This window comes from Ochlerotatus camptorhynchus, unplaced genomic scaffold (assembly GCF_037179485.1).
Source record: "Ochlerotatus camptorhynchus isolate MF236.1 unplaced genomic scaffold, CSIRO-AGI_Acam_v1.1 ptg000257l, whole genome shotgun sequence".
Taxonomy (NCBI): Eukaryota; Metazoa; Arthropoda; class Insecta; order Diptera; family Culicidae; genus Ochlerotatus; species Ochlerotatus camptorhynchus.
Genome location: NW_027040747.1, coordinates 382,258 through 395,664, shown reverse-complemented (window position 1 = coordinate 395,664; position 13,407 = coordinate 382,258). Strand labels below are relative to the sequence as shown.

The 13,407-nt window shown below is 42.0% G+C and overlaps 1 protein-coding gene across 1 annotated transcript in view; it reads right to left on the bottom strand.

The window, feature by feature from the left end:
• LOC135705059 (protein bric-a-brac 1-like) overlaps window positions 1–13,407 on the bottom strand; it is a 491,570-nt gene that overhangs the window by 114,710 nt on the left and 363,453 nt on the right. The window contains exon 2 of the mRNA XM_065226620.1: window positions 2,669–2,726. Within this exon, the coding sequence (XP_065082692.1) occupies window positions 2,669–2,720 (52 nt within the window). The 5' untranslated portion in view covers window positions 2,721–2,726. The remainder of the gene's footprint in view (window positions 1–2,668; window positions 2,727–13,407) is intronic.

Below are 13,407 nucleotides of genomic sequence, written 5' to 3'. Positions count from 1 at the left end.
TAGATAACTACTTGATTATTGACTTTAATCTAATACTCTGCTGACGCCTGAGATATCATTAACGAGATGAATCTTATTGATCCACCTTGCTCCCCTTCATTGGCCAGAAGATCCACCCACACGCGCTTTTCCTGTCTGGGTTCTCTTGGACCATTTTTATTGAATTCCCACATAAACAATAACCATAACCACAACCAATCGACCACCAGTAAAAAACAATACTTTCTACTGTAACTGATAAAATTAAAATAAAATCGCAAAAAAAAATTATTGTTAAGATACTTAACAAACTGGTTTACTGTAAAATCCTCAATCGAAACTATAATTCCACCCGAAACGAAAATAATATTTATCAAGCGGCAGAAAGTTAACAGTGACAGATGTATCTGATATTACACACACCAATAAAGCTACACCGCAAGCGTTCGTTAATTCGGTGATAAGTGTAGCACCACACCGGTGTAGTGCAACGCAAAAACGAAAACGACATTAATATTTGCCATGAACCATGCACACTATTAAAAAGTCATGTAAATTTCAGTTCCCCCAGACCGACATATGTGAGCGGGCTTTTGACATAAGAATCAGTTGAAAGAAACGTGAAAATCAATTCAATTAAACGTTCTCTTCGTCGACTACACTCAAAAAATTCCACACGTTTGATCGAAGTGTTTAAACACTTGATTTTTTAAATGCACAATCACATTTACTTTAAGTATATTTCACCTTAGTTCAATGTGTTATACACGTTAATTTCTAGTGTTTCAAACTTTGAAAAGTTGAAAATCTTTCACAATCTATTCAAGTGTATTGCACATTGAATCACACTACTGTTCAAAACAGATGGATTTAAAGTGTTTTGCATTTCAATACGGTATGAATTGCTTGCTCCGAAAGGTAAACATCGAGAACAAGAGTTGTGACTTTATCCTATCAACCCGCCTCATATATGAGAACAACCGTGGCACAGTGAGATCGAACGAAGACTCCGACAACAGCACACCCCAACAGTCCATGATCGAATCCCAAATCAGACCCATTAAAAAGATATGTGAAAGCTCTGGCCTCTAAAATTTGTTTATATTTGTCGATTCATTTTTAGAGTAGGTGAATTAGAAGTCGATAAATTAGAATATTGTAGAATATTGAACTATGAAGTGCAAAGCTATTGATATCACCATATGAGGCACATAGAATCCAAGTGTGTCACAATTCAAATCCATAGTGTTCAGGCAGGGTTCATAGCATAAGATTCACACATGAAATGGATGTGTTTCACAATAAGTGCAAAATTAAGTGTAAGACACATGATGGTGACGTGTGCAATTTTTTGAGTGTAGCTGATTTTTCGGTTTGAGAACACTTAATTTTACATGAAATGTTTGTCTACGTTCTATGATTTACGTCCAATATGGATAACGTCTCGTGTAAAAGTAGTTATTTCTAAGAGTGTGGTCACGAATTGGAGAAATTGAAAATATAAACACAATCACAAATGTCTAATTTCAGGGTTGCCAAACTCATGGGATATTGACAATTTGATTTATACTCTTCGGCCTATTTCGGAATGATCGGCACAACGCTTGGCACAGCTTTCGGCACTGCCAAAACTCTTGGCACAGGTTAAGGTGTCATATTATTGGTCACAGAAAAAAATTACCCAAAAACAAGTTACCTTGACACAATTCCATTGAATAGCATCTTCGCGAGTTTATATTTAACCGCAGTTTAGCAAAATAAAGAAAAATGCAATAGGCCCTCCCTAGGCCCCCTCAAGATAAATTTTCTAGCTACGCCAATGCATATTATGCTAAAATAAAACATTTGCCAAATGATTAAGCATGTGAATTTATTACCGACCGACCAATTGAAGTTTTAACGAAGTTTTAAGTTACTTAAAATTGCTAAACTTAATAATTAATTAATTTAGCTTTATTTAGGAGGCTTTCAGCCTTAGGCTGGTTCGCCTCCGACGCTAAACTTAATAAAGAAAACAAAGGAACGATCGCCAGTAGTGTTTTAAGATATGTAGTTTTATTTATTCGTGTTAATTTCTTAATATTATCAGTTTTGTGATTTAATGGGAAGCTTTAAATTGTTGGCTGCTCTCCAACACTTGATGCATACTGATCTCAGAATAAATATGTCTATAAATATTTTGTAATATTCAACTTCAAACTGGAGCAGGTTTTTAGATATAAAATTACACTTTTAACGATCAATAATTCAATTGATTCAAACATTCATGTAAATTTCTATAGTTGTTCGTAAATTTCAATTGAAGTTTTCACTGTTATTTAAAAACACAGATCCATATAAAGTTCAATGCAAATGAATGGATTATCATATACTTTCACGTTAATACAAAGTAGTATTGCTGTATGTTTCAACTAAGGCCAGAAAGTACATCAATTTGCCAAATGTAAAATTGCAATTAACTATAAACATAGTCATAAAAATGTTATACGAGAATGGTACTTGTCACCGGTTGGTAGATTGATCAGGATTTAAAACTGAGCAAATTGCCCTCAATCTTAAGATTCGTCCAGACATTTAACCTTCCAGAAACCTAACGGTTCTTTCAAATCTCTAACACCAAAAAAAAATGCAGCCGTCTAAGAAACTTCACCGCTCCGATTTTCCTTACATCTACAGAAGAAAAACTTACCAGCTATTGATGATGTGGATGCACCTAGCCATGCCTGGGAGTTCTCCAGCATTTTCGCCTGAAAGCAAAGAGAGCAAAACGAACCTCAATCAGTATCCTGCGGCGTAAGTGTATTATTTTCGAGGAAATGCCTATCTTTAGGTGCCCTCTCTCTCTCTCTCTCTCTCTCTGCCCGGCACATCGATTGCGATTGGTGACCGCCCGAGGGCTCCCTCCCGCTTCGTTCGAAAAGCACAGTGTTAGGAGAGGGGCGAGGCGAGGTTTTCGGGAAAATGCGGGAATTATTAGGTAGCTCATTAAATTGCTGGCTTAGGCACAGCGCCAATGGTTTTTATTTTGTCTTCGATTTTTTTCGCTTTAAATAATATAATAAATAATGCATTGCTCTCGGGCTGCCAGGCAGCAGCCCTGCTGGAAAAATATAATAATAAAATACAATAAATAAAAAAGATTCCTCTCGCACTGTCTCACTTTCGCACTGCTCGACAGTCCCCGGGGGCAAGACCTTGAGACGGTTGCGATTGACTTTATGATTGTTATTATTATTCTCGTTATCAGGGTGTAACGGGCGGGCGCGGTGGCGGTCGGTATTGATACAGGAGATATATTGTGGGAGGGAGAAGGTGGGGGAAAGCGGACGAGAGAGAGAGCGGTTATGATCGTGATCGAAGCCGGCCGGTTACTTTCAGAATTCGCATGGCAGCAAGAATCGGAGCATCGATCGTCTTCGGCGTGGTCGGATGATGATTTACATGTCGGCAGCCGCGCTGCTACACACAGAAGTCGTGAATCGTTTCAGCCCTCCGCCCCGATTCGGTATGAGCATGTGTGTGTGTGTGTTGGAATCGGCGGCATTCCGGTTGCACCAGTCAGTGGCATGATTTGGGAAGGCAGTAGGCGAGGGGGCGAAAATTATTAGTTGCAAATAAAATATAAATCCATGTTCGATATAATTTGCTGTTTGCCAACAATGATGGGGTTTGGACGGATTCGATTGTGTTGTCGGTCGGTGCAGCAGCAGCAATGCAGACTAACTTCAGAAGTTGCAACCGACTTGAAACGGAAATTTAGCATTATTTTTGTTGTTTTAATGTTCGATTGTGCTGGGTTTTGTGTTGTTATTACGGAGGGAAAAGTTTAATTTAATTAATTCAGTAGCCGCCAGGCGCTGGCTTGCATGGCTGTGAGCAACAATGTCAATGGTCTAACAACTGGTAGTTTGAATTCAGGGATTTTAAAAGAAACGAATTGAGACTTTTTTTCTAAAGCATTTTTGATTTCCTTTTCACCTCCCAGACATCCGTATATAGCTTTCAATTCGAATTAAGCTACTGGATATTATGAAGGCATGAAGTCAGCAGTGGTTGTCCATTTTCCTTCATTTGTCATCGTGCGTATGCATTGATAATGCTGTAATTATTAATTTAATTTCAATTATCAATGGAAGTGGAATGAGAGGGAAGGCAGGGTGGAGCACGTCCATCACGTCACCCATTTTGTCCAGCTCCTTTGCAAGGTTGTGAAATTGACGACGTTGGCAGTCCGAGTGCGCTACGAATTGATCGATGTCAGTTATTACTTGCTGTTGCCATTTAAGAGTGGAAATAGGAGCAATTTTTCGCTTCCTTCCCCCCTTGGTCATTGCTTACGCGGAGTCTTCTCGGAGAAGAGGAGGGTGCCAACCGTAGGAGAGGCCTATGTTTTAGCCGTTTTATATTTCATAGAAAAAGAAAATAATTGAAGATACGGCTCGAGTCGAGTCTTTAATTTCTATAAATATGTCAATTTGTGTGCGACTATAATTTCTTATAGATGTTTTTTCCTCTTTTATTGACGTTAATTCGATGAAAAGACGGTCGAACGCGGGGCGGGATGGTATCGAGGGAACCCACGAGGAGCAGGTAGGTGACTATTTGTTATTCATATACGGACGCGCCACCATTGGGAAGGTTTTCTCGCTTTACGTCACACGGGGCTGACTCCATCGTTGGCCCTCGGTATAAATTACCCTAATTACAAAACCGTATTGAAGGCCCTGCAACAACAACAACTAGGCAGGCAATCAGTCAGTGAACAAGTTTACCAATAACACGTGCAAAATTAATTGTCTTATACACAAGCGGATTGCATGGCAGAAAAGGATTTGAATATTTTATTGTAACAGGTCATTTTTATAAGTGACCTCAGTCGTTTTGCACTTTTTGAAGAGTAACTTATAAATGCACCTCAGTTGAATATAGAATGTTGGAAAATCACGCACCAATCACTTTTCGATCCACACCGTGGTGCACCGTGACCATGACGTTCGCGTTTTATTTTAATTCCATTGAAATTAAAAATAAGGAATCTAAAGGAATCTCGCACTGTGCCTAATTGCTTATTTTTTTTCAGATAATATAAATTAGGGGTAGATGGGAAAAGATCGCTACCCATATTGTTTACATCATAAGTCTTATATATTTTGACAAACTGCGCATAACAGTAACGCTACAGTTAATTACATCACTTACAAAAAGCTGTAACATTTTGTCCTTTGGGTTAATTTTAATTAAATTTTGGGAAGAGTGCCTCAGCGTGTATTGATTACTCTGCGGGAGTTTCATTGTTCACTACTGCGACCAGTAATTTTATCTTTTGTAGTATATCCCGTGTCCTTAGTTTAGTGCACGTCGTATTACTCCATCACTATTGAGAAATGATAAAGTATTCGATTTTTTTGACAGTTGTCATTCTTGCATTTAACGCAAAGATCCGACTCTAATTGAAAGGTCCCGCTATTTATACCCTTCGGAGTGTTGGAACACGTTCCAAAGGCGCGCCCCTTTGTCAGTCAAAATTGGATTCCTTAGAGGCTACGCCACGGGAGTTCCCATACGGGTCCATATCTCTATTTCCGAGCCCCATATAGCAACTTATGTCCGCACCGGTAGTAGCTAAACGGGGTTGGGAAATGAGAACGCAACAAAAAATAAATCATGAGTTTCCATATTTGGCCCCCACTAAAACTCTGCTCTTGGTTGCTATAGGCCTTTTTAATGTACCACCAATGTAGAGGGCACCACGCGAGTTCGAGAGGAAACGTCAACCAAACCGTTTGTTTACATCAGAAGAAGGATTTGTCACAATACAAATTAAAGCATTTATCATAGAACATATGGCAATTTTCATCAGTAATTGTCTTATTTTATGATTTTCCACACATCTGAACTGATTTGCACCTAAATTATTCACACACAAGCAATCCAGATGATCATAACCACTAAGGCACTATTGGAATTTTGAATTTTTCTCAACAAAAATATTCCTGAACACTAGCTGAATTCTTGCAAAAAAGTTACAGAATTAAATTTTTCAACTATAGATCAAGTTTTTGAGCATCTCAGAGGAATCAATTTATCAGGAAAAGTGAAAAAGTGTTCCGCTTCCAATGTCTCACGGCAAAAATTTCTGCTCATAACACTCTTTTTGACGTTCTCATATTCACCACCAGAGGTTGAATTGATCGCTTAGTTTTTATTAAAAAGGCGTATTTTGTTTGGGCTTCATCATCATCTCCCAACCTACCGCCTATCAGGAACTGAGCTCGGAGGTTCCTCGGCCAATAGGTTTCAAGTTTCCCGGCGAAATTACCATCGTGTCAACTGGCAGCAGTATCAGTGCTGTGTGGACACAGCAATCAATTACGACGTCCTACCGGAGTAGTTCGAAGAAGTCGATCAATGTCTGCAAGCCATCGAAGAGGTGATATCCCGTGCCAGGGAGCAACACGTACCAGCATCCAGACAGGTGAGTCATACTCTGAACCTTGACAGCCCAACCAAAGATCTTATCAGGCTCCGTAACACCATTCGTAGGCAGTTCCAGCGTTCTGGGCTGCCCCACTTGAAGACCAATGTCAATAGGCTAACCAAAATTATCCAGGCCAGGATGGTGGAACTCAGAAATAACGATTTTACCAAAAAGATTCGCTCTCTCCCAGATTGTGCGAAACCATTTTGGAAGATGACCAAAATTTTGAAAAATAAGTCGAGACCGATCCCTCCGCTTTCCTCTGTTGACCACTTAGACCCATCCCTACTGATAACCCCTGTTGAAAAGGCCAATGCTCTTGGCCAACATTTTGTGATTTCACATAATCTTGGTCAAACCATGGTGATCCCCCATGGGCCTGCCGTCCTGGAGGCAATGACTAGAGTCGCTGACACCCCCGTAGTAGTGCATGATCATAGTAGAATATCGGCTATTAGAAGTACTAAAAACATGAAGGCTGCGGTTATGGATGGTGTAGTCAACCTCGAGTTGAAAAACTTGAGTATTGACTTCTTCAACCATCTTACCGTTATCTTCAACAAATGTTTGGAGCTTGGCTACTTCCCCGCATGCTGGAAGTTAGCCAAAGTGATTCCATTACACAAGCCTGGCAAAGATCCTACCAGTGCCAAAAGCTATCGCCCCATCAACCTCTTGTCCTCCATCTCGAAGCTATTCGAAAAATTGATACTCAGCCGTCTGCTGGTGTTTTCAAATGATAATAACATCTTTCTCAAAGAGCAATTTGGGTTTAGGAAAGGCCACTCTACCATCCACCAACTCGACCGGGTTACTAACATCATCAAGCGGAACAAGTCCGTTTCCAATACATCTGCCATGTTGGACGTCGAGAAGGCGTTCGACAATGTCTGGCATGATGGTCTAGTGTACAAGCTGCATCGATACAACTTTCCGATCTACCTCGTGAAGATCATCAAAAACTACTTGTCGGGCAGATCATTCCAGGTCTACTTAAACAATGTCCCCTCTGATACGTTCAACGTTGATGCAGGGGTTCTTCAGGGTAACCTGCTTGGGCCTATCCTATTCAACATTTTCACGTCAGAGTTCCTCCCCTGCCGGGTGGTGGTATCCTGTCTATGTTCGCAGATAACACCTCCATCATCTGTAGTGAAACATGCCCATCTTAACGTGCTCATCGCGGATCTGGCGTCGCTGGGCGTCAAAGCCAAATTCAAGTTGGGCAAAGTTGACACCAAGGTGGTGCTCCTTACGAAAGCGGAGTATGACTTGGTCATCGCCCACCTGAGGACTACGTCATCAGGGGCCTACCAAATTTCGACCCGAAGTTTATCGAACATGAAATCAGGGACCGGTACAAGCTGGCCCCAAGCGCAGTCTATCGGATGACAAGGAAGAACGAAAATGTGTAGGCATTTTCGGATTGCCTTTTCTTGTTACACTTCCAGAAGGGAACGGTGACGCTCAACGCGTTGAAAGCCATCCGTTCCATCAATTCGATCATCATCCGCTGGCAGCCATATCGTGGCGGCCATCGCGATGTGACTCAGTGCCAACGGTGTCTGAACTTTGGACACGGCACCCTAAACTGCAACATTAAGCCACGCTGTGGCAATTGCGCTCAAAACTACGCCACCTCCGAATGTGCTGCGGATGAAGCTGTGGAGTCCAAATGCGCCAACTGTGGTGGTTCTCACCAAGGATCCGACAAGCGATCCGACACGAGGATTTCAAGCGCATCCGAAAACAGACGTCTACCAACAATCAACCAGCGGCGCCGGTGGTGTAGTGGTAAGCGTGATTGCCTCTCACCCCAGCAGGCCTGGGTTCAATCCCAGTCGGCGCCACCGGGATGTTCTGAGGCATAACATCTCTGATCACGTCTTCCTTCGGAAGGGAAGTAAAGCCGTTGGTCCCCGGTTCATGAGTTGATGGGTCGATAGGTAGGGTCCAGGCTGGCGTCGGTAGCATTGGTGCTCAGCACGGAAAACAAGATCGACGGAAAACAAATCTTAGGAAAAAAAAAAAATCAACCAGGACGAAGGAAGGATAAGACCCCAGCTCTCAGGGCGGAGGACTTTCCGCCTCTTCATGGACAAGCGAATTCAACGTCTGGATCTTCTGCTAGACAAAGCTCTCCATCCCCTCCTGGATTCTGGAGACAACCAACAGCTTGAACAAATAATCCCGATCTGTTCTCGGCGGATGAACTGATGGAGATTTTCATCAACATGACCGATGCTCTACGTAAGTGCCGCAATAAGCCCGAACAGATCCAAGTGCTCGGTAAGTTCATCATCCAGTATGGTGTATCAACCGGTAGCCATCGCTACCTGGAACGCTTGCTCTGTAAGAGCTAAGCAGATTGAGCTTGCCGACTTCCTCCAAAAGCACAGCATCGACGTGGGTCTTCTAACCGAGACCCATCTAAGGTCCGGCGACAGCTTCTGGTTGCCGGTTTGATCGCACCAGCTCCAGGGGTGGTGGTGTAGCTGTCATCGTCAGAAAGGGAATCAAGTTCTGCACTCTGCCCCACATCCGCACTTCTATCATCGTTGCCGTTAGTGTGGAGGTGGAATCACCAACTGGAAACATCCGGTTTATCGCTGTTTACTGCCTACGCCAGTGTACTTCAAGCAACGGACTAGGAATCCAATTCAAGAACGACCTGACCGCCATCACCCGTACTAGCTCCCGATTCATCGTTGGGAGCGACCTGAATGCCCGCCATGAAGCTTGGCGGTCCCACTAGTGGAACCGGAATGGATGTCTATTGTTCGACCACGCACAACTTGGACTGTACACTTTGCAGTTTCCAGACGAACCAACTTTATCTCTCCGGAGGGAAATCCCTCCATCCTGGATTTTTTTTCCTGTCGAACATCGGACTCTCCAAGCCGAAGGCGCACAACGATCTCAGTTCCGACCACCGGTGGTGACTGAAGTCGGTGTCAACGTGGTTCCTGCTAGAAGCTGCCTGCGTAAAGACTACCACCATGTCAACTGGGTGCAGTACGGACGAATGGTGGACAGCAACATCGAAGTAAATCCACTGCTCGACACTGTAGATGACATCGACCGGGCGTTGGAAGGACTCCAACAGGCCATATCCATGGCTGACGAGACATGCGTTCGACAAGTTCCTGTGAGGGGTAAGTTTGTTGTTATTGATTCCCACACCCAATTAATGATTCGGTTGAGGAATGTGCGTAGACGCCAGTTTCAGAGGACGTGAAATGGCCGATCAGAACAGGCAGATTGTTTCCAGAAATTTCACTTCGAAATAAAAGTTTCGGGTGTTTTGTCCAGAATTTGGACGACCGCTCCAGACCATTCTGGAAGGTAGCTAAGGTCCTGAAAACTCATCCCAAACCCGTTCCACCTCTCTGAGTCGAAAATGATGACGATCGGCTTTTAATCACCCCACATGAGAAAGCAAATGCGATCGGCAAGCAAGTCGCTGCATCGCATTTGCTTGGCTTGAATATCCAAGGTCCGCTCGAAGATTGGGTTGCGCAATGCGTTCAAAACCTAGATGCTTCCCCTTGTGTCGTGCCTCCGGTAGATACGATTACAGTACAACAGATTTGCTCGGCGCTGAAATGCACCAAGAACATGAAGCCTCCGGGGTTTGACGGTATATTCAACTTGATCTTGAAGAGACTCAGCATGAAAGTACAGTCTTTTCTAACCGCTATCTTCAACAGATGCTTGGAACTGCACTACTTTCCAAGCATCTGGAAAGTATCAAAAATCATACCCATCCCCAAACCCCATTGCCTTCAAGCTACAGACCAATCAGCCTCCTTTCAGCGCTGAGCAAATTGTTCGAGTAACTCATTGTCAATCGTTTGCTCAAATTTGTCGAGGAAAATAACATTCTCCTTCCGGAACAGTTTGGATTCAGAAAGGGACACTCCACCAATCACCAGCTAGTACGGGTGATGAATAACATCCGAATTAACAAAGCTGTATCCAAGTCCACAGCTATGGCCTGCGATCCTGCCTGGTGTGGGGGAATCATGTGCACAGACTCACAGGAACAAAATCCAGGTCGCTCAGAATAGATTGCTGAGGATGGTACTTGATCGTCCTTTCGACACTAGAATGTAATATATCAGAACATTTTACAATTTGTATATAGTAGATTAGGTGTTGTATATAGTAGTTGTAGGTTAGTTGTAGTTGTAAATAGTAGTTATAAGTAGTCTCCTTTTTCAAATTTAAAACAAACCAATCCCACCAAGGTGGTCATTCTTAAAACAGGCCTGATAGGAACTGTAATTAATAACAATTGAAATTTCAAAAGAACTAAAGTTGAAAAGACGCATCTGTGTCACTTGATAAGTAATACATGTAAACCACACAATTACAAGAAATAAAGTAATTTAAAGTAAAAAAAAACTATTTTGTTTGCTTGTGACACTGCTGCATTGGTTCTCACTTTTTCGGTTTACATTTTGTGGTTCAGTTTACGTTTCGCTTTGTGGTTCAGTGCATTTCGACAGTGAGCATGTATAAGGGCGTAACCGCGATGATCGATTCTTTTCGTCAATTTTCTCTTTTGTTAATAACTCACTAGAATTAACGTTTCTCGGTGCGATTGCCGTTGCTTTAGATAGCCAATACAACCTGTTACAACTCTGCATTGAACAACTTCTAGAAAATTGTTTCGCTTAGCTGTAGCAATGCAAAGAGAAAATCGATTTCATTGCGTTTTGTGAGGATGAATATCAATGCAAGAAGTGAAAGCTGGACATCCGAAGAAGATACGGCGCTTTGTCTTGCGTGGTTGGATGTGTCCCAGGACCCCATCACTGGAACAAACCAGAAGGTAGATACGCAACGGCAGCAGTCCAAGGATCCAGGAAATCCACGATTCTTTCCAACACGCAACAACCTCTCCACACCGTCAGGTGTCGGATAGCGTATGTCTTGGGGCGGTAAATACGAACAGTGCACACTGGGCCAGAAATGCAATCTAGCGGAGCAAAATTAATAACACCGAAACAAAGCATTTCCGCGACTTGGTGAAAAGTTTCTCATCATAATACGAACCATTTATTAACATAAACAAATAGTTCAAAACTCCCCCGAAAGATGGTGCCACAATCTAACTTCTTCTTTTTACGGTTTGGAGACTTGATGTCTTCGGCAAAGTTATTTGCCTTGACAAAATAAACAACTCAGTGTTCACTCGGCTGTCGACAAAAGCAGGCCACTCTCGATGTGTGCTGCGCGATCGTCTGTTTTCTCGGCAGCAACCATTGTGTGGTCCTCCTCATTGTTCTTCATCAGCAGTTCTTTCGGTCGATGCGTCGTCGACTTTGGAAAGCAACCGTTTCGTGATGAGTGTGTGAGTGCTGACCACGTTTTGCGTCCATTGCTGCAATGGACGCGCTCTGACCCTCGTTGGCGTACAACAATTTGCCATACAATGAAACCACTGGAAGCGGCTCCAATTCTGATGGAGGAGGCTTTTTGGATAGCGGAAGATAAAGTGTTTATTGTGTTGTACCTTTTGACTATAGTTTTAAGATGTATTGTATAGTGACCAAGAATCCTCGGCTCTGTAAAGTTAATTCGGTTGAGCCTTATCAAATAAATTAATAAACAAAATAAACAACTCAACTTTCCACAGCCTACTGGTTCCGAGTTATATGGAATTAAAGAAAAAAACTTGAAAACAGTAGGCTGTGGAGTTTTGACTTCTTAAAAAGAGTTGTTTATTTTATCAAAATAAACAACTTTGCCTAAGTCGTCAAGTCTTCAAACCGCTATTTCAATGCATTATAAATAGTTATAGAAAAAATACATGCTCCACTAAAATGATGGAATCTCAAAAACACCAAAATATACTTCTCTCAAATTTTGATATTTTGTTCATCGAGTATTGCTTAATTTTTGCTGAAATTGTCAGGTTGCAATTTTTTGCGCTTTGGGAGATATTAAAGTTAAAAAATTGTTGTTTTTTCGGTTTTTCAACAATTTCTTCAAAATTTGAAGTTTAAACCAGTATGTTTCTTCACAAAAGCTATTTATTTAATGTATTTGCATAAGAGAAAAATATAACATTATATCGTTGTCAGAAAAAAAACCGTAACAGAAAGAAAAAAAACCTTATTTTCGACCTTTTTTCCTTAACTCCATATAACTCGGAACCAGTAGGCTGTGGAAATTTACGTTTTCAAAATAGTTTTTTATTTTATCAAGGCAAACAACTTTGCCGAAGACATCAAGTCTCCAAAACGTCAGAGACAGAAGTTAGATTGTGGCACCATCGTTGCGGAAGAGTTTTGAACTATCTGTTTATGTCAATAGATGGTCCTTATTATGAGGAGAAACTTTACCCAAGACACCAAGTTGCGGAAATGCTTCGTTTCGAAGTTATTAATTTTGCTCCGCTAGATTGCAGTTCTGGCCCAGTGTGCAGTGGTTTCACAAAACTCGACAAGAGATTTCAGCGCTGTTGTCTCTGCCATCCTGATGTATTCATGCATGCCATATGCAAGCTGACGGATTACGGCGGTGCATTTTTAAAGGCCAGTTAATCCTAGTTTACCAGCCACATCAGGCTTTTGCACGCAGTAAGGATTCGTGGCTTCTATTTCTGCAACAATCTTTGTAAACAAGTTTCGAGACATTCTAAACCGCCACCGAAACTGTGAATCGCTATACGTGGGACTCTCGGAGAAATAATCTTAAATCAGCTTCTACATGAGCACCCCTGTTGATATTCGGTTTTTTGCCAGGCCAAAATCCTCCAGCTCGATTTTTCTCGTCGTCTTCCGCAGCCCGTAACAACAGTTCATGTGACTGGAAAAGATAATGCTGTACAACTTCTATGTCTTCCTCCTCACTTAAAATGATGGAGTCAGCTGCCCTCGGGAAACATACTGCCATCGATGCATTCGGAATATTGATGATACAACTACACAACTACTGCA